Source organism: Zalophus californianus, chromosome 17, assembly GCF_009762305.2.
Source record: "Zalophus californianus isolate mZalCal1 chromosome 17, mZalCal1.pri.v2, whole genome shotgun sequence".
NCBI classification, from domain to species: domain Eukaryota; kingdom Metazoa; phylum Chordata; class Mammalia; order Carnivora; family Otariidae; genus Zalophus; species Zalophus californianus.
The window spans coordinates 26,581,522-26,603,353 of NC_045611.1; the positions used below are offsets into that span (position 1 = coordinate 26,581,522).

The 21,832-nt window shown below is 52.3% G+C and overlaps 1 protein-coding gene across 1 annotated transcript; it reads left to right on the forward strand.

Annotated features, from left to right (window-relative positions):
• Nucleotides 1-13,960: 13,960 nt before the first annotated feature.
• Nucleotides 13,961-20,538, forward strand: LOC113936184 (cleavage and polyadenylation specificity factor subunit 6-like). Its single transcript, XM_035725225.1, is given in 4 exon segments — nucleotides 13,961-14,008; nucleotides 18,612-18,741; nucleotides 18,743-19,333; nucleotides 19,335-20,538. Coding segments are annotated over 3 exon segments (1,692 nt in total). The 5' UTR covers nucleotides 13,961-14,008; nucleotides 18,612-18,654; the 3' UTR covers nucleotides 20,349-20,538.
• The last annotated feature ends 1,294 nt before the right edge of the window (nucleotides 20,539-21,832 follow it).

The following is a 21,832-nucleotide window of genomic DNA, read 5'->3' on the forward strand; positions in this document are numbered from 1 at the left end:
TGGAGGTCTTATCACGGAGGTTAACTCAATCTCCAGCCCCTCTCCCCTCCCTGAGTGGATGGGTGTCGGGGGCCGCTGAAAGTTCCAAGCCTCTGACCATGCTTGGTTGTTCAGGGCACCCGCCCGGGAGCCTGCCAAGAGGCACTTCATTAGAACAAAAGACACTCCTGTCACCCAGGAGACGCCAAGGGATTTAGGAGCTCTGTGTCAGGAACCAAGGTCAAAGAGCAAGTATCAGAAAAGATGCTCCTTAGCACCTTTATGGCATAGGAAATTACAAAGGTTTTAGGAGTTCTGGCCAGGAACTGGGGTCAAACACCAAAATATATATTTCTTCTGACATCATAACATCACATTGTAACAAGGAGCTCACAGCTGTGCAAATCCCCTGGACATGAAGGGAGACCGGCTGCAATTTTCTAGGTATATAGACCTTTAAAAAAACGAAGTAGATTTAAAATGTGTGCTAATACAGTAACCATTAGTGACCTGTGGCCATTTAAATTAAATTTTAATTAATTTAAACGTAACTTAAAATTCAGTACTTTTGTCATTATAGCCACATTCCAAGGGCTCTGTAGCTGGCTTAATGGTTACCATATTGAACAGTGCAGACAGATAAAGGAAATTTTAATTGGACAATGCTGTTTTAGATGTTGCATTAAAATGAAATAAGACTTTATCACCACCAAAAAAAAGGCAGGGGGGTTCAATGTAGTATAACCATGTTTTTAAGAACAGATTCGAAAAGATTTCCCAAATGTAATTGTGCATAAGAATCATCTGGGGATCTTGTTAAAATTCAAGTTCTGATTCAGCAGGTCTGGGGTGAGACCCTAGAATCTGCATTTCTAATAAGCCCACAGGTCGTGCTAATGCTGCTGATCTTTGGGCTACCCTTTGGAGCAGTGAGGGATCGCTGGATTAATTAAAAACACTCAGGGTGCATTTTAAGTGATGAGCCTTGGGAATGGGACGCATGTTCAGAATTGCATGGTGAGTGATGAGCATCATTTTCTTTCACTCCTGGCTGGATACTTCGGCCACTGTGAACCTCATTCAGACATGATGTCTCAAGCCTAAATTTCAGGCCTGTTATAAATGTAAGGCCCAGCCCATTTTCCAATGAAGGCTCATTTCCCAGAGGGCTAGGCCCTGGCATCAGCAACAGCTTCCCTACCCTCTCAGGGCCCCATCAGGCAGAAGGCCCCAACTTCCTGGGAATCAAGGGGACTTGCCATGACAGCTGCCTGGGACAGCTCCACCCAGAACAGTAAGCTGGATGCCTCCTCTCAGCCTCCCCTTATTTCTTGTCTTTTTTCAAATGTAAAAATAAGAGATGTTCAAAGACCCCATAGTCCCACCACCCCAGATTACCACTGTTACAATCTTTCACATACTGCTTCCAGTGTGTCCCACGTACGTTGCGACAGCCTGTGAATGCGGTGGCCTGCAATGAACGTTGCCTCCTGGTATTGACGCCTTGTGTAGTGCCGGCCCTGTGACTTGCTTTAATTACGGGGTGTTCGCAGAGGTGATGCTGTGCCCGTTCCGAGCCAAAGCCTTAAGGAGGCCTAGCAGCTTCTGCGTTTTTACTGTTGGAAACACTCTTGGCTCTCGGCTGCTCTGCTGGAGCAATCATCTCCGTGACTATGTGGAGAGGCCCCTGGACGAGACAGACTGGGAGGCCCAGACTATGTGCAGAAGCATGGCCTCAGTTTCCAGCTGAGTGAGGCTATGCAGATGGCTCCCAGCAAGACCAGCCAGGGAACTGCCCAGAGAGCTCAGCGAAGGTACAGGAACCAGGAGCAAATAAAACAGTGGTGCTTTTAAGCCAGGGAGTTCTGGGGTGAATCCCTAGGTAGCAACAGATTACCAAAACCTAAGTGACACAGGACACAGGTAACAGAAGCATAGCTGGCCCGTCCCCTTTAGTACCTACCCCCTTCCCTGTGCTGCCCCCTTCTCAGACACCAAGGGCCTTCAGGCAAGGGTAGGAAAGGATAAACTAATGCGTGGCACGGGGCAGATATTTATTTACTTGCTAACATACATCTCTCATCTCATTTAGTTAGGAGGTTGGGGGCAGGAGGAGGGCTTTCTGGAGGAGGACTTGGAGGGGTCAGGAGGCATGGACACCGGGCCGTTCCAAAAAGTATATGAGGTGGTTTACCAAAAATACATGTAATGTAAGATTGTCTTCAAAGTTGGAAGAGTATGAGGGAGAAGCAGGGAAAGGGTGGAAGGGAGAAACAGGACAGGATCAGGCTGCCCTAGGAAAGGGGCGGCCGGGAAGGGGTGCGCAGCTCGGGTCGGGGGTGGGGGTGGGGGTGGGGGGCCGGCAGGTGGGCGGGGGTGGGCGGGGGTGGGCGGGGCCGGCAGGTGGGCGGGGCCGGCAGGTGGGAGGAGTGGGCGGAGAGAGTGGTCCCTGGGCGAGATGGCGAGTCCCGGCCAGACTCCATATTTGGCACAGAGGACCCACCCTGAGAGAAAGGCAGCGGCCTGGAAGGTAGGGAGCTCCCTATTCCTGGTAAGACGTGTCTGGGGCGGGCACTGCGGTGATAGAGCCCTGCCTTGGGGACTCAGCTCCCAGCTGACTCGGGGCCCTCCTCAGCCCAGTCATGCCTCCCGTTGTCCTTCCGCCTGAGCTAGCCCGGGGTGAGAGGTCATTGCTCAGAGTGAGGCCTGGCCAGTCCATTTCCAACAGTGGGGTCCAAAAGAGCTCCCCATCTCCTCCAGTGAAGGGGGTTCTGCCATTTCACTGTTGTGTCAGACTTGCCAGGCATCTGTTCCTGTGAGAAATAAATACCATTAGAGACGGTGTGTGGTCAGGTAAAGGCTGTAATTTACAGTCTTTGAATTTAGTTAGGGGGTTGGGGGCAGGAGGAGGGCTTTCTGGTGGAGGACTTTGAGGGGTCAGGAGGCATGGACACGAGGCCATAAAGGGAAGGGCAATCCGCGGGGAACAGCAGGAGCAAAGGCCCAGAAGTGGGCACTGGGCTTCCTGTTCGAGAAAGAGCATGCAGTTCCTTCTTCCTGACTTCTGGGCAGCAACCTCAGGCTTGGAGGTTGGCCCAGTGGCCACAGGTGGGCCTGGCTGGGGTCCTGGGCTCGGGGAGGTTGCGGGCTTCCAGCTCCCCTCATGCTTCCTGCTGGGGGGGCGGGGGAGGAGGACTTTATTCCAGGGGGTAAGGCAGCCCCGGACACTGGAGTAGGCAGCCTCCTCGGCCCCACATCCACTGCCTCAGCCTCCAGCTCTGTGGGTTTGGGCCTGGGTGTAGGGCTGAGGGTGGGGGGCTCTCTGGTTCTGTTCCCCACCCCTAATCCCTTGCAGCTGTTGTCCTCCCCAGCAAAGACAGTTGTGTTAGAGGGAAGGGAAATAGTTATTTTGAGTTGGTCACTGGCTTCTGACCAGGAGACACGGCTGGCTGTGTTGGGGCCTGGCCACAGGGTGGGCTGGAGGGGCTGGAGCTGGGCCTGACTGGAAGGGCAGCCCACATAATTAATTACAGGGGGTGTTGGGGAGCTGGACATGGTCCTCCCTGAGACCAGGGCTGTAGAGGACCACGACAGGCCAGAAAACAGGCTGGAGATGGGGGATGCAGAACATGGAGCTAGTGTCCTGAGTGTAGTCTGGATTGGCTGGAGGGGGTGGGGAAGATGGACATAACTTCCCAACATTAGCCCCCGTGCCACTGGCAACAGTGGGGATGGAAAGGAAGCCCCTGTGACAGAGACAGGGGCTGCAGGGGAGCCGCCTGAAAGGGACTGAGCTGGCCGGGCAGCCTGTGGTCACTGCCCAGACCCCCCTCCTTCTAGGCAGACCTCCCCAGCACCTCCCTCCCAGCAGAAAGCAAGTTTGGTGGAGACAATACTGTCTGGTGGCACCTGCCCTTCTTGCCCATGGGGTCACTGCAGGGCAATGAGACGAACAGATGAGAACACTCTGGGCAGGGAAGAGCCAAGTGGCCAGAGGTTATGCCTTTCCCTCTAGGACATGCCAAGGTGGGCTTGAATCCTGGCTCTTACCCGTCCTGTGAACTCAGGCCATAAAGTTGACCTCCTGAGCCTTCCCATTTTACAGAAACAAGAATTACAGTAGTGATAGGCACCTCATAGAGCTGTGGGGGACCCGCTGAGAATGGATGGACTGTGCTTAGGGCAGGACCCACCAGGATCATCAGGATTGGCCTCCCTCGAGGGCCCCAGCAGCGTGTCTCCCTTCATAGAGGGTGCCAGGAGGGGTTTCATGAAGAGGAGAGAGGAAGAAATCTTCACCAGGGAGGAAGGCAGAGCTTCGCAGAAGCACAGGGAGAAGGGAGGAGCCTACTGGCCTGTAAGCCCTGAGAGGCAGGGCCCGCGTCCATTTTACCCTGCTGTATCTCCAGCACCTACGATAGGGCCCAGCACAGATCTGGGGCTCAAAGCACATCTGTTGAATGAATAAATAGACTTTTGAGTGAATCACTGGCTCCCTGTAGTGTCGACCAGTCCTGGGCGTTTAGTGGGACTCAGCCTTCAAATCCTTGTGCCTGGAATCTGAACACGGAAATACAGAGAGGAGGGAACAATTAGCAGCAGGGGCTCAGGAAGCCAAAGTGAGAAATGGGGCCAACAGAGCAGGGGTGGAGAGGGCCCTTCCAAGGGCTAGGCAACCGAGACAGTGTGGGGGAGAGTGGCCCCTCCCCCTTGCAGGCGCCCCCCCAATCGCCCCAGCTACCTAAGTGGTTAGAGGAGGGAAGTGAGAGAGGGAGGAGCAAAGTGCTCCAAAGAGACCCTCCAGCATGGGGAGCTCATTCCCCTTCATCGGCAGGCCCCTCGCCAAGTAAACCCTGAGTCTTACTGTGTACAGGCCTCGGCACTGGGAGCTGGAGCTCAACGACAGCCCTTCAGAGTGGCCTCTAGGTGGTTAGGAATCCAGAGAGGGCAGGAGGAGAGGGAGCACTCCTTGGAGGAGTCCATGTCTACTGTCTGCACGGAGAATGGAAGGGTGGTACAGGGAAAAAAAGGGGCAGTGACTTTCCAGGCAGAAGGAACAGCGTGGGCAAAGACCTGGAGGCTGGAGAGAACCTGGCCAGTTTGGGAACTTCAGGACATTCCATGTGGCTGGATCGTGAGTGGGGGTGGGGGGTGGAGAGAGATGGGGTGAGCGGGGGCACTGGACAGGATCTCCACTCTGGAGTCAGAGCCTGCCTGTGCCAGAGCATCTGACCCAGCACCAGGAGGGGCAGACGCACTTGAACGACTTGTCCTCAGAGCAGAGCCAAGTGCCAGGCCTTGGGGCTCAGCTCTGCTGCTGGCTGGTTGTGGTGGGACCCCTTCCTGGGATGACTCCCCCATCTGCACAGTGAAGGGGCTGCCTTGCTGTTCCCTAAGGCCCTGTCCCTGGCTCAGAGGGGCCTGGGCAGGGGGCGCGCTGTGGGCTTGTGGGCCTGGGGCAGCAGGATGCAGAGGGGGCATGAAGACAGTCTGCGGGGAGGGTGCAGGCTGCCCCGTGTGGCCTTTGTCAGGAAGCTCCTTCCCAGGGACTAGCATGGTCCAGCAGGTGCTGCCAGCATCACTGCAGGTTGTTGGATCAGGCTCAGAAGAGACAGATTCCGTTGGCTCCTGGCTGGGTGGCTTTGCCCTTCCCTGGAGAGACCCTCTCCACCTTCCCCACCCACAGAGGAGGTCTGGGTTCCATGGTGCCGGGCCCTGGGCTGCCTGGCTTTTCAGGGACGGCTGACTCACAGCTTTGGCAGCCCTGGCTCAGACTTTTCCTCCAGCTGAGGGCTGAGGGGGACTGACCCTTTCTCTGGCGTCCTTCCCACCCCTAGCTTCCTGTCAGCTTCAGGCCTTTGTAGATGGGGTGAGGGTCACGTTTTTATCTGGGGCTTTGCTCTCCAGGAGCCCTTTTCTGCAGATTTTCACCTGCGCTCTTCATAGATGCACCTGCCAGGCAGGTGTTCCCGCCCCACCTGGGGTGTGTGTGGGGGGCACTAACGTCCCAGAGGGGTCAGGAGCCCTGCCTGATGATGTATAACTGGGCAGGGTCAGGCTTACAGCTGTGAGGTGTAGAGAGGGGTCGAGCCACTCCCCGTTCTCAAGGGAGGGCGCTCTGCTGGAGGACCCCACACTGGATCCCATCCAACCTGCAGGGGAGGGATGGGGCCCCTGGAACTCCAGAGCCGCTTCCCAAGGGCATCCTTAAGAACCTTCCCTCAGGGCTAAGCCCGTCTATCCTTGGGATCCTGCCAGGCAGGGGGCCTGGTGTGTGCAGGGTGCCTGCCACAGGGAAGCAGGGAGCACAGCGGTTAAAGGCATGGCTTTGGGGCTCAGCCAGCCTTGACTCTAAATCCTAATTCTGCCTCTTTCTCAGTGCCTGGCTTGAGAAAGATGCCTCAGTCCCGGGCCAGAGAACCCCTGTGCCTCCCTCTCTGGGTAGGAGGAAGGGTAAATGAAAGGAAATGATCCGTTCGTTCCCTCCTAGAAATATAAAGCCCGCACCCACCATGGGTCAGGCTCAGGGGCAAGATAAAGGAAAGAAATGAACGGAAGTGCTCTCACGGAGCTTACCTTCTCGCTGGGGAGACTGACAGAAATTGCACCATGACAAAGGATAAGGGACGAGGCCAGCTAGAGGGCGAGCAGGTGGGGAAGGGCAGCTAGAGTCGGGAGCTGTGAGAGCAGGCTCTCTAAGACAGTGGCCAGCAGGGCAGGCTCCTGGGGAAGAACATTCTAGCTCCCCCGGGGGGATGGCCAGAAGTTCCGAAGCCTTGAAGGCTGGCTGAGTGGCTGAGGGGTAGAGCAGGTGCGAAAGCCACCAGCGAGGAGGCGGGGAGGCCGGCCCTCCCCTGTGACAGGTCCGTAGGAAGTTGCCCCTCGGCAGCTGTGGAAGGTCAGGGCCTGTGTGGACACAGGACGTGGCAGCCGTGAGACCACTTCCTAGTGCTGCGGTGGGAGTGTGTCCTTTCTCCTTTCCTGCCACCGCTCGCCTCTTCCTCAGGTCCTTGGGCCTGGCGACCTCCCCCACTGTGGCCTGTGACACGCCCCCCCCCCCCCGGGGCCGAGCACCCTCCAGCTGCCTGCCACCACCTCATGCTTGGGGCGGGCTGTGCGTCTGCTCTGGCCAGTCTTGGGGGCTCCACAAAGGCGCCTTTCACCAGAGGGCACCGTGGGGGGACTGGGCGGGGATGTGATGCCCTTCTGCCTGTGGGCATAAAGACCCCCTTTCTCTTCTGCTGCGCCAGCCTCTTGACTAGCGGGCGGAGGGGCCAGTGCGGGGAGATTCTTGTCCTTCCCTTTTAAAGTATGGGCGAGACTGGGGCCGGCTAGACAATGGTGGTGATTTACAGTCTGCTGGGCCCCAGGGCCGCCTGCTGGGGTGGCACTGATCAGCCAGAGCGCCCCGAGAGCAAAGAACCGTGCACTGCCGGGTCTGGGGGTGCCTGCCTGGGACCCCACAGAGGGAGCCCTGACTCACCAGCTGTCAAGTGGAAGGTCTGGGCTTGTGATTTCAGAGCCCCCTCCCCCAGCTGTGTTATTCTGGAGTTCCACCTCAACTCGCCTCCCCTTGGGTCGGTGAGGGATTCCTCCCGGCTAGTGTTTCCCTGGATCTCCCACCCTTAACCCAGGTCTCTCCACGGAGGCTTTGGCATTCTCTGCTGGGCACACACCTGCCTTCAGAGGGAGCTGAGCTGTGCAAGCCCAGGGGGTGGGGAGGGCTCCCTGGGAGGCTCCCCCTCCCAGGGCTCCCAGTCAGGGCTCCCACTCCCAGGAAGTGACTTGGAAGTGAGTTGGGCGGGCACATGGCTTTCCAGGTGGAGGGGACAAGTGCAAAGGCCCAGAGGAAGGACAAGCCTGTGGCCCGAGATGTGCCAGGAGTGGGTGGAGGCGCTTGGCGGGGGGGGGGGGGTGGCGGGCGGGCAGAGCCAGCGAGCCTGGCACCAGAGAAGGGACTTGGAAGGAAGGGAAGGTAATGGGCCCTCCTCAGGGGTCTGGGCCGGAGGGGAAAGAGAGAAGCCAGGAGAGGGGTCCAGGAGCAGGGGAGGTGGGAGAGAAGCCAGCAGGGACCTGCGGGTGGTGGAGAGGTGGCCAGGCCCCTGCCCCGACAGAGAAACGCGAGGGAGAAGGGGGCAAGAAAGCCAAGGAGAAGACAGGGAATGGGAAAGTGAGAGCCGGCGATGGAGGGAGAAGGGAGCGGAAAGAGGAAGGGCACACGCGGACCGGAAAGCAGGAGGCAGGGAGGGAGTGAGGGGCCGCAGCCACTCGGAGGAGCCAGAAGCCAGAGGACTTGGGCCAGTCCTGCCTGGCCTAGAGCGTCCGCTGCCTCCGCACCCGGCACCTCCAGCCCAGGCTCGCTGGCCAGGGAGGGAGGCGGGGGCAAGGCAGGGCCCAGTCTGTTCTCCAACTCACAGGGGAGGAGACGGGGATGATCCGGTTGGACATAAGCAGCAACTTCTCGATTACACAACAGAGCAGGCCCGCAAGGGAAGTGGACCCACATTGGACCCCTGGCATTCCCAAGGCAGGGGACTGGTCGCCATGACCTGTCGAAGGTCATGGACTGAACCGTGTTCCTCTGGTTGACAGGACTCAGTCATGGAGGGAGGTGGTTTTCGGATGTCTGCCTTGGTTTCCCTCCATGAGGCACAGATGTACTTAGGAGCCTGGGTTCGCTGGTGGGGTGGGGGCGGGGGCTTTGGAGCCCACACTGGGCCGGTGGCGTGACTGCCTGTGCAGCCAGGTGGGCCTTGGGACCTTCATTCCAGGAAAAGGGAGAGGGGTGGAGGGCAGGACTCCATGGAGTGTTTCCAGGGAAAAACTGATCCTTCCATAGAATAGGCAGCCAGTGCCGCCTACCCCCACTTCACCCGTCCACCCCCATCCCACTCCCCTCCCATTCCTTCCTCCCTCACTTTCTGGCAGAAGGAGCCCAGCAGCTGGAAAAACCATGCTCTGCTCCCAGCTCCCACCCTTAGCTCTGCTGAGCCCAGGGCAGCCCTGCAGAGGGGGCAGGGGTGTGTGTGTGTGTGTGTGTGTGTGTGTGTGTGTGTGTGTGTGTGTGTGTGTGTGTGTGTGTGTGTGTGTGTGTGTGTGTGTGTTCATGCCTGTGGTGCAGCCCGAGTGCAGGTGGGAAATGGAGGCGCCTGGCCATCACCATGCGTAGCCATGGGTGGGGGAGAGGCAGGGTGCATCAGTGGGGGAAAGAAGCAAGCCTGAGCTCACCACCCAGAGCGTCAGTCTTGTCATCTGAGACATGGGCATGACACCAGCTCTGCTTTCCTAATAGGGCTGATGTGAGGATCACAGAAGCCAAGGTGGGAAGGGCAGGAACATGTCCCTGAGCTCCCTGGATATTGGCTGTCCTCAGACCAACGCTTGAGGCAGGTGCTGTTCCTGTCCTTATTTGCCAGTGAGGACCCTGTGGCCCCGGGGGCCTGGTGCCCAAGATTGCCAGGCACACCTGGGGCAGAGCTGGGATTCCGGTTTCCCGCCTGGTGGTCTGTGTGGTGGCCTGTTTTTCTCTCTTCCTTCCTCCAAGCATGAACTGAGCTGATTCCTGGAGGAACTGTCAACACAGGCACACTCCCCTTCCTCTCTGTCTTCTGCCTGGCCCGAACCCTACCACAATTTCCCTGCCATCCCCAAATAGGTTGCTCAGTGAGCTAGGAATGCTGAGTGAGGCTTCTGGACACCCCTCCCGCCCCTACCCCTTTTATGGGCACGGGCCCCTCCTCCTGTAGGTTGCTCGAAGGGACCCAGCCCTTCCCCAGACGTGCCCCTCTCTGCACCCTGACCGCCACATCCCAGTGTAAATACCATTGCCACGTGGCTGGATGACCTAGGTCCTTGAGATCAGCCCCTGGGTTGGTCAGACTGGAGACCTGACCACCACCAACAGGGGGCAGGAAGCAGCAAGAGCAGTATCACCTTTTTCCTGACCAGTTCACCTCTCCCCTTCTCCAGAGACCTGTGAATCCTTACCGCCTCCTCCTTCCATACTGATAGGCCTCCCAAATTGTGGGCTTGGGGTGCTTTAAGAATAAGGAAGGAATCCCGGTTCTGCCATTTATTTGTGACTATGAGCAGGTAGTACTATCTCTTGGAACCCCATTTTCTCTATTTGTAAAGCAGGTACTTACCCATTCACTCACATCTACCCGTTCAGCCATCCACCCCCCCACCTACCCATCTACCCAACTACTCAGCCATCCAACTACCCAGCCAGCTACCCAACTATCCACCCATCCATCCATCTACCCAGCCACCCACCCTCCCATCTACCTAACTACCCAACTACCCATCCATCCACTGATACGTACTGAGTGCCAGGTCCTGGTACAGGTTGTGGGGTGTTAAGTGAGCACACGAAGTATAGATTTGGTATCATTTAGTCCCCATTTCCATAATGAACCTTATTTCTGAATGTTGGAGACCTTGATTTCAAATAAGCACAATGAGCATAGAAAGGCAAAGCTGAGGCCAATACATATACTCACTTCATGTCATGCAGCCTGTCAACAGTTGGCCACCCACCCAAGCCCATGATAACCAACCAGCACCACACTGAGGGTATCAGAGGACTGTGGGGACACAGCTGCCACCCCCATGATGACACAGGTCATCATGAGCCGGCACAGCTACCACAACCCAGGCAGGCTGGCTTCACAAGCTTGCACCACTATGGCAGGTCTGTCTCTGTGGAGGCATGATTGCCGAACTGGGTGATGTTAGAAAGGCTATTTTGGAGCTTCTAATATTTAGGCTCTTGCACAAACCATCTTCTATCATGTAAATCCCAAAGTTGTCTTTAGGGTGGGGAGTGGAGCTGAGAGGCCCCTTGGCCAGTCTGGGGAGGCTTCCAGGAGGAGGCAGCATTTGGGATCCTACTTGCCAGGCTAGAGGTGACCTGTGTAGGGATGATGCCTGGGCCTGAGAGAGGAGTGGAAGGTGGACAGGGCTGAGGACAAGCCCAGAACATCCTCTACACAGAGGCCTATGGCCTTCCCAGAGAGCCTGCTCAACATATAGCCAGGCTGAGTAACACAACCAAGGGGAGGGAAGTGGGACACAACCAGAAGGAGATGGGGCCCGGGGGCATAGACACTAGTCCTGCTGAGAAGGCACTGGGGCTCAGGCCATGGACTCAGCCAGCATCAGCGCTGAGCTGCTGCCCTCTCTGGGCTCAGCTTTGTCTGTTGGATGCTAAGTGCTCTCAGGTGCCCAGTTCTGAGCTCCATGGTGCCTCAGATGCCGTGCTCTGGGCAGCTCACGCGTGGTGGGGGTGCTGGACACTCCCAGAGGCAGGTGCTGTTCATGGCCACCCAGATCCCAAGGCTGGTGCCCCTTCCCTCGGCTGCTGTGCTGTCGGCTGCTCTCTGCCCACTCCCATCTGAGGCTGCCCTTGGCTGATGGGCACTGCATTCCCTGGAGATGGCCTGGAGGTTATGAGCAATGACGGATGCAGGCACAGAGCAGCCCAGTCCCCATGCCTCCGGGGTCCACACATTCTTTGGTGCCATGCATGCTCTGGAGTTCCTGGGGGATCCAGTTGAGGCAAGATTTCTCCTGAAACCACATCTTGCTCAGCTTCTGCCTCTGCCCTAGTCTGTTTCCCTCACTTTCCTATAGATTGAGGCTCTCAGTAAACCTCTTGCACAAGAATTCCCACCTTAGACTCTGCTTCTGGGGAGTCTAAGATGCCCACAAAATTGATCCGGTGGTCTCTCCTTTAGAATGCTGTCAGGGCTGGGTGGGTTATGTGGCCCCATCTTGGGGGCATAGGAGAGCCTTCCAGAAGAAGCAACCTTTGAATTGGGGTCTGGAAGGTTGAGTAAGAACTGTTGAACTAAACAGCTAACTGGGGCTGAAAGTTCCATTTGATAAATCTTGCCTGATTTAATTGCTCAGGGTGAGGGAGGATTCAAGAGGCCGGAGGAGCAATACGAGGCCCTGGGGCAGGAAAAGGCAGGGCATGTTCAAAGGAGAGCAGACCTGTGGCTGGAGGGGAGGAACATGGAAGGGAGGTAGGAGATGAGACTAGAAGGGAAGTTGGGCCAGAGCAGAGGGTTGCTGTCACCAGGCTATAAGCTCATGTCACTCAGCACCACACAGTGGTCACGGTGGATGGACTGTCATACTCTCTCTTGCTAGGTCCAGATGGAGCCTCAGAATCCTCACCCTGCACCTGGCAGTCCCCATCAATCTACTGAATCCGCACCTGAGGTGACACCCGTTTACTGTCCTTGCCCCAGGGCAAGCCCAGGCTGGGTTTAGGTTGTGACACGTGGGCCAAGTCCAGAGGCTCGAGGAGGATGGGCCCAAGTACAGTAGGGGCCTCCCCAGGGAAGCAGCCATTGTGGCCCATAAATAGGTTAGGCGGTCAGGAAACGGGACATCCTGACAACACAATGAGGCCTAGGGCGCAGGGGTTTCCTCCAGGCTGAGGGCTGGACAGAGGCTGCTTCTTGGGCCAAGAGCCTCCCTGAAGCAAGACTCTTTGATGGCTGGCCCCCATACCCGGCTCTTCCCACAGTCCTCAGGTGGACTCAGGGCCCTGCCAGGGCAGCTCAGGACAGGGAGGACAAGCCAGGACAAGCAGCAGAACCCTGAGGGGACAGTGATTATGGGCTCGGCTCCCAGTGCAGCCTGGTAGCAGGCAGCGGGGGCTGCTGGGGCAGCCAGGCCAGGGGCCAGGGGAATGGGGTGCCCCCCCCAGAATCAGTGGGTGCTTGTGCCAGGCTCTCTGACCCCAGGAGCCTGCACACCCCTAACATCTGGGTCGGCCGGCCTGTCCCTGCCCAGGGCTCCCCAAGGGCATAGCAAGTAGCAGGCTGACCCTACCTGGACCCCAACTATGGAAAAATCATGTGGTTCCTCATTAAAGAACCCGGCAGCCTGGAAAGCCACATCCCAGAAGAATTTTAAGAAAATCGAATAATAATTTTGTTCAAATGCACACAAACATAAAAATCTGTGAATGTGTGCATGTGTGCCCAGATATATGCACAGAAGAGGCAGGGAGGGGGCCAACAAAACGTCCGAGTGGGAGGTTTTCGGGGGATTTTTATTTTCTTCTTTGTTCTTTTATGTATATTCTAATTTTTCTACAATGAACTTTGTCATCATCAAAAACCAAACAAAACAAACCCAAACACCCAAATCCTGCAATGCCTCTTTTCTTTTAAGTACAGTGTTTACAAAGATTGTTTAAAGAAGTTGGGGAATGTTGATAATCTAATGCTGAGAAAACAGGATACGACACTGTATACATTGTATGTAAAGGACCAGCCACTCAGGGAAGGAAGGGGGCAGGAAGGAAGCGTGCGGGGCATCGAGGCCAGTGGCTTTGGCAGGGGTTCTGTGACAGACCCATCCATCTAGAGTATATGAGAATCCCCACACCCTCGCAGACACTGAGCATCACTAGTCTTGAACATTTTTGGCAATCCAGTGCTTGGAAGATAGAGTCTCATTGTATTTTGATCCAATGGGTGGAAGATAGAGTCTCATAATTTGCACCTCCCTGATCACTGATCCTCTTTGCCCCCAGAACCATTTAATTATGAAAATTTTAGCATATGGAAAAGCAGAAAGAATTGGACAAGGAGCACCCATTTACCCACCACGTAGATTCTGCGATTAACATTTTATCAGACTTGCTTTAGCACATACTGGTCTATCCATCCATCGATTCTTATTTTTTTGACACATTTCAGAGTAAGGGACAGACATCAGTGCACTTCATCTCTAAACACGGGAACATGCATGTCATTAACTGGAGTTCAATATTTGCTTATGGTTCTTTTTTTTTTTTTTGCTTTATATAAAATTTGCACATGGTAATGCAAAAATCTTTTTTTTTTTTTAGATTTTATTTATTAGAGAGAGAGCACACAGGAGGACAAGCAGATTCCATCCTCAGCGCAGAGCCTGACACGGTGCTCCATCCCAGGACCCTGAGATCATGACCTGAGCCGAAATCAAGAGGTGGATGCTTAACCGACTGAGCCACCCAGGCGCCCCGGTAAGGCAAAAGTCTTAAGTGTATCATTTGATCAGTTCTGACTATGCATACATTTGTGTAACCCAGATCTCTATCATGATACAGAACATGACCCCCAGAAGATTCCTTCTTGTCCCTACCTAGTCAGTCTCTGCCCCATCTTTCAGAGGCAATCACGGTTCTTATGTTTTCCTCACAGATTAGTTTTGTCTGTTCTGGAACTTCCTATAAATGGGGTCAGACAGTTTGTACTTGTTTGTGTCTGGCTTCTTTCATTCCATATTATTTCCGTGAGACTGATCTACGTCATGGCAGTAGTTAGTTGTGATGTTGAGTAGTGTGGAATAAATCCAACATCCATTGCTTTATCTTTAGTGTATTGAATATCCATTGTATGGTATCCATAGTATGGATACACAAATATACGTTCTTTTGTTGATGAAAACCTGGGCTGCTTAAGTTTTTATTTATGAATAAAGCTGCTGTGAACATTCATAGGCAAGTCTTTTGTGAACCCATGCTTTCATTTCTCTTGGATGAATACCAAGGAATGCAACTGAGCCAGTCTCTTTCTATGTTGGCTAAACTTGAATTTTCCTTTTGCCTATTTTTTGGTCTTTTTCTTACTGATTTGTAGGCCAAGAAAAGCCAGGACAGGCATTAAGGTTGAACCCCTGGGATGCAAAAAAATGTTAAGACATAGTCCCTATCCTCAGGTTGCTCACAGTTTAGCAGCATAGACAGACAGAGACATAACTGGGATGTGATAGGGTGGCTGCTATGCATTCGTTTATTCCTTCGTGTATTTAACCTGTAAGTCAGTCGTGTCACCCCTCTGCTCAAGCCCTCTCTTGGCTTCAACAAGGCCCTACATGATCTCATGATCGAGTCCCCTAAACCTCTGACCACACCTCCCACCGAGCTGCCCCATGCAGTGTGCTCCAGCTGCTCTGGCCCCTTGGTCTTCTATAAACCCAAGTCTGGTCCCTGCCTCAGAGTCTTTGTCCTTGAGATTCTCTCTTCCTGGAACATTCGTCCCAGATTCCCCCATGATTTATATCCTGTATTCATTTCCTAGGGCTGCTATAATAAGTTGCCACAAACTTGGTGGCCCAACAACAGAAATTCCTTCTCTAACACTTCTGCAAAAACCCTCTTCCCAAATAAGGTTACATCCATAAGTTCTGGGGCCTAGGACGTGGACATATATTCTGGGGGGCCACCATTCAATCTACTATACTTCCCAGTCCCCCTTCAGGCCTTTGCTCAAATGCTATGTTCTCAGAAAGACTTTCTCTGGCCACATTCCAGCTCTCTCTATCCTCTTTCCCTGCTTGATTTTTCTTTGTAGTACTTACTCTCAGATATACCACGTGTGGTTTCCTGATTCATTGATTTTTATTGTCTGTTCCCCTATTAGATTGTAAGCTCCAGGAAGATTGATTTTTGTCTGTATTGTCCTTTGCTATATTCCTAATGCACAAAAGCACAGAAGATGCTTGGTAAATAACTGTTGTAAAAATGAGGGAATGAATGATCATACTGAGTACCATGCTCTGCTTTAAATAGGATAGAAACAGTAGGAGCACAGGAGGAGGAAAAAAAGGCATTCTCTTTGGAGTCTGGTCCAGGCCAGCCTTACAAAAAGGGTATTTTGAGCTGGTTGCGGTGGCAATGGGGAGGTATGGGGATCCCCAGAGGCAGGAAGGGCAGGGCCAAGATCCAGAGTGTGAGTGAGAAAGGGTGAGGAGCCTGGTGTGGCCAGGGTGTGGAGAAGGAAGGAGAGAGCAGCAAAAGCATGGTGCACGTGAGGCTGGAGCCTCTTTAGTCTCTATCTCTCACCTTTGCTGCCCTGGTTCCCATGATGAGGAAAATATCCCCTGTCTCCAATAGGGAGACCCAGACTAATGGTCTGCCCCCAAAATATATGGGCAAGGGAAGCCCTACAATTATTCTCAGTGACCACATATGTCAAGGTGCCTTGGTGCAGTGGTTAGCATTCCATCGGCTGTAAGCAACAGAAGCCCATCTCAAGCTGGCTTAAGCTAAAAAGGGCACTTAATTTGCCCTGTTATCTGAATGGTCCGAGGTGGACCTCACTTTAGGTTTGACTGCATCCAGGGCTCAAGGGGTCGCCAATAATCAGTTCCGTTTCCCTGCTGGGTTTTCCCTGAGTGGCTCTCAGACAACAGCCACCAACACGCAGACACCTCCTGATGACACGAGAGGGCCCGCAGCTCCACACCAAACAAGCCCAGGCGGAGGAGAACCCCGTCTTCCCAGTAGCAGTGGCCGAAGTCTAGGGAAGACCTTAGATGGAGCTACTTGGATCATTTGATTATCTCAACCAATCGCAGTGCCCAGCAGCATGATGGTATCTCCTGATTGGTCAGGTCAGAATCCTGTGACTAGCCCGTATCTGAGGGGCGGGGCCAACTCCACCCCAACCCCAGGGACGGAGGATGGGACGTCAGCTGTGATTCCTCCAAGGAAAATCCAGAAGCTGGTATGAGGAGAAGGCAGAATGAGTTCTGGAAAGCCACAAGGCCTGTGGCTACAGCGAGATGAGCTGCTGGGGTGCAGACTTCCCTGCACCAGTTGCAGCTCTTCCGTTGTCTTACTCACTCAGGAAGACACAACGGGGAGACACAATTATAGGGTATAGCTGAGGCTCTCAGCCCCCCAGGCCTTTACTGGTCTAGGCAGGCTTGTCCAACTTGCAGCTGCCAGTTCTGCGTTTCTGATACCGCCCATGCACATAGTCAGCCAAAGGTGCCAGAGAATGAACATCCCAGAGCAGCCCCCAACCAGTTGTCGATGCCTGTTGGTGCATAGTGCCCCAGCTCCCCACCTCTCAGGCGGGATGGCGGATGCGCGTGCTACCCCACCCTCCAGAGTCCTCCAGGGGGATAAGCTCTGGCTTCCCACGTTGGTACCAAGTTTGATAACATGCCCTTTATTCTGTCTTCCTTTCCCCTATCACTTTCTTGCTCTTATTCCTGGATCACCCGTGATAAACTACAGTACTTTCCCTGGAATCCCTGTCTCAGGCTCATTTCTGAGGGAACCCAAAGTGAGACACAGGGGGTCCCCTTGCGGCTGCTTTCATCGGTTTTCAAAAGCAAATTGCTGGCAAATTCCTGTTGAGGCACCACACAACTACGTGTGACGTGGAGCTCTCAGAGAGTTCCAAGCTTGGGGAGTGACTGAGAAAAATCCTTTGGGCTGCCTCTGTGGAGGGTGGGATGGAGGAGAGGACACTCGAGGGGAGTACTCTCTCCCGGTACACTCTCTCTGTCAAATAAATACATAAAATCTTAAAAAAAATGCACACATCCTCTGATCCAGAAATTTCACATTTGGGAATTTAACCCTGGGATAGGCATGCTTGCACATGTATATTAATAACAGCATATTGCCCGCATATATGACACTCTTCTATTTCCCAAAGAGATCAAAAACAAAAACAAAAGCAATGGCACATCTATTAGCTATTAGGCTATCAGCAAAACCCAGAAAATGACACGTGTTGGAGAGGAAGTGGAGAAATCAGAACCCTGTGCCTTGTTGGTGGGAATGCAAATGGGTGCTGCCGATGTGAAAACAGGGTGGGGCTCCTCAACAAGTTAACAGTGGAGTTACCATATGACCCAGCAATTCCACCCCAAATAACTGAAAGCAGGGTCTCAAAGAAAACACCCATGTTCATAGCAGCATTGATCATAATAGCTAAAATGTGGAAGCAGCCCAAGTGTCCATTAATGGATGAATGGATAAGCAAGATGTAGTATATCCATACAATGGAATGTTATTCAGCTTTTCAAGAGAAGGGGATTTGGACACATGCTACAATATGGTTGAAAGTTGAGAACATAAGTGAACTAAGCCAGTCACAAAAAGACGTTGACTATATGGTTACAATCAAATCCATAGAGACAGAAGGTACGATGGTGGTGGCCAGGGGCTGGGGGGAGGGGGAGTTACTGGGTAATGGGCATAGAGTTTCAGTTTTGCAAGAGGAACAGAGTTCTGGGGACGGATGGCAGTGACGGTTGCACAACAGTGTGAATGTACTTAATACCCCTGCACTGCACACCTAAAATGGTTATGGTGGTAAATTTTATGCTATGTGTATTTTACCGCAATTTAAAATCATAAAAAAACGAAAACAAGCCAACAACACATTTGTGGGCCAGCTTGGCTCTAGAACTTTCAGGTGTGTCGGTTAAATATTCAGATACTTCAGATATTTAATGTATTGACTTAGCTACACACAGATATTTTAAAATCACATATTAGCTAAAACAATACACCACTTTAGAAGAGTAGCTTTGTCCACTCTGTCATATTTCATTAAATAATGATGTTCTACTTTCTGCATTACACTCCGCCCACACACCTCTTCATCACTGTCCCTGTGATCACACTCTGAGTGTCCCCTTCCACTTTCCAGTGTGACTACCATCTAAAAGTGTTCGCAACAGGCACCTGAGACGCTGTCCCCAAAATTTAACCCAGGTCCCAATTAGCCATCTGCCAGATACTAGATGGTGCAGGTCCGTTTCATCTCTTCATATGCATGCAGAAAAATACACAAATATTTTGATGAATTTTTCACAAACAGAACCGATCCATGTAACCAGCCCATCTAGATCAAGAGAAAGAACATGCTGGCAGGAGGCGGCGGCAGCCTCGGCCGAGAGAAGATGGCGGACGGTGTGGACCACATAGACATTTACGCGGATGTGGGCGAAAGAGTTCAACCAGGAAGCTGAATATGGTGGGCATGATCAGATAGATTTGTATGATGATGTCATCTCTCCATCTGCAAATAATGGAGATGCCCCAGAAGACCGTGATTACATGGATACTCTCCCACCAACTGTTGGTGATGATGTGGGTAAAGGAGCAGCACCAAATGTTGTCTATACATATACTGGAAAGAGAATTGCATTGTATATTGGATATCTAACATGGTGGACAACAGATGAAGACTTAACTGAAGCAGTTCATTCTTTGGGAGTAAATGATATTTTGGAGATAAAATTTTTTGAAAATCGGGCAAATGGCCAGTCAAAGGGGTTTGCCCTTGTTGGTGTTGGATCTGAAGCATCCTCAAAAAAGTTAATGGATCTCTTGCCTAAAAGAGAACTTCATGGTCAGAATCCTGTTGTAACTCCATGCAATAAACAGGTCCTGAGTCAATTTGAAATGCAGTCCAGGAAAACTACACAATCAGGACAAATGTCTGGGGAAGGTAGAGCTGGTCCTCCAGGAGGCAGTTCACGTGCAGCATTTCCACAAGGTGGTAGAGGACGGGGACGTTTTCCAGGGGCTGTTCCCGGTGGGGGACAGATTTCCTGGACCAGCAGGACCAGGAGGGCCACCCCCACCTTTTCCAGCTGGACAGACTCCACCACGTCCATCCTTAGGTCCTCCAGGCCCACCTGGTCCACCAGGTCCTCCACCTCCTGGTCAGGTTCTGCCTCCTCCTTTAGCTGGGCCTCCTAATTGAGGAGATCGCCCTCCACCACCAGTTCTTTTTCCTGGACAACCTTTTGGGCAGCCTCCATTGGGTCCACTTCCTCCTGGCCCTCCACCTCCAGTTCCACGCTACGGCCCCCCTCCTGGCCCGCCACCTCCACAACAGGGACCACCTCCACCTCCAGGCCCCTTTCCACCTCGTCCACCTGGCCCTCTTGGGCCACCCCTTACACTTGCTCCTCCTCCGCATCTTCCTGGACCACCTCCAGGTGCCCCACCACGAGTTCCACATGTGAACCCGGCTTTCTTTCCTCCACCGACTAACAGCGGCATGCCTACTTCAGATAGCCGGGGTCCACCACCAACAGATCCATATGGCCGACCCCCACCATATGGTAGGGGTGACTATGGGCCTCCGGGAAGGGAAATGGATACTGCAAGAACGCCATTGAGTGAAGCTGAGTTTGAAGAAATCATGAATAGAAATAGGGCAATCTCAAGCAGCGCTATTTCAAGAGCCGTGTCTGATGCCAGTGCTGGTGATTACGGGAGTGCTATTGAGACATTGGTAACTGCAATTTCTTTAATTAAACAATCCAAAGTATCTGCTGATGATCGTTGCAAAGTTATTATCTCTTTGCAAGATTGCCTTCATGGCATTGAATCCAAGTCTTATGGTTCTGGATCAAGACGTGAACGATCAAGAGAGCGGGACCATAGTAGATCACGAGAAAAGAGTCGGCGTCATAAATCCCGTAGTAGAGATCGTCATGATGATTATTATAGAGAGAGAAGCAGAGAACGAGAGAGACACCGGGACCGGGACCGAGATCGGGACCGAGAACGGGACCGAGAGCGCGAGTATCGTCATCGTTAGAAGAAGCTGAAGGAAGAGGAACACCTTCCCAGACAAAACAGTCTTCGTGGGGGAAAAATGACGCTTGTCCAGCAGTTTGCTTCTTGTGATTGAACTGAACCTGTAAGGATTCATGGATAAAATGAACAGGAATAGATCTGAATAAAGCAAATCTGCAAAATGGTAACCAGTAGCTCTACTTTTATTTTTTATGTCGCTTAACTGTTTTATTTGAAGGAAACCTGTGTGATTTAAAAAGTTATAGCTTTTGCAACTTTATTACTGGTTATATACATTTGGCCATTATAACGTGCAAGCAATTGGAAAAAAACGTCAAGTAAATGCTTGTTTTTATAGTAGTTTGTTCTTGTTAAAAATGTTCATATGATAATGTCTGTAAACAGCACCACTTTGATTACAATAGATGTAGTGTTGTAATAGACTGTTTAATGGGGGGGAAAAAAAAGAGAAAGAACATGCCCAGCTCACCAGAATCCACCCTCACTCCAGATTCCCTCCTGGCCACTATCCCCCACCCAAGTGGAACCGCTGGCCGGATTTCTAACACCAGAGGTTGGTTTGACCTGGGTTTTTTTGTTTTGTTTTGTTTTGTTTTTTAATCCCTCCTCTTGACTTCATTTCTTTATTTGCAATATAGGGATCTTTTTAAAAAATGTTGTTTATTGTGGTAACGCATATATTATTAAAAAGTTGCCACTGAAACCATTTTTAGTTGTACATTTAGTGACATTAATTATATTCACAACATTGTGCGACCGTCATCACTGTTTCCAAAGCTTTTCCATCACCCCAGACAGACCCTTTAAGCATAAAGCAATAATTCCTTATTTCCCCATCACCCCGGACCCTGGTAACCTCTACTCTACTCTGTCTCCAGATATTTCATATAAATGGAATCATCCAGTGTTTGTCCTTTTGTGACTGGCTTATTTCACTTGGCATCATGGTTTCAAAATTTATCCACATTGCAGCAGGGGTCAGAACTCCATTTCCTTTTATGGCAAATAATATTCCATATAAGGATAGATATATGGATATACCGCATTTTGTTTATCTGTTCATCTGTTGTTCCCACCTGTTGGCTAGCTTAGCCTGCTTTTGAATTTTATATAAATGCAGTCATACAGCCTTTACTCTTTTATGTCTCGCTTCCTTGACTCATGTTTTTGAGATTCTTCTATGCCATTACCTGCAGTTATAGTCTGTTCATTTCTAATACTCTGTAGTATGTGTATGTTTATACCACAGTTATCCATTGTCCTGTCTAGGGACACTTGGTTTGTTTGGCTATCATCACAGGTAGTACTTAAAAGAGTACTTAATAGTACTAATGCTGCTATGTGTTTTGTCCCACATCGCAAAGCAATTAACTCAATTCTGACATCATCTACCTGGAGATAACATCGGAGCCCACAGGTTAAGGGCTCGGTCCTGCACGACTGCCCTCCCCCACCCGCTCAGATGCCCATAGCAAATCCAGGCTG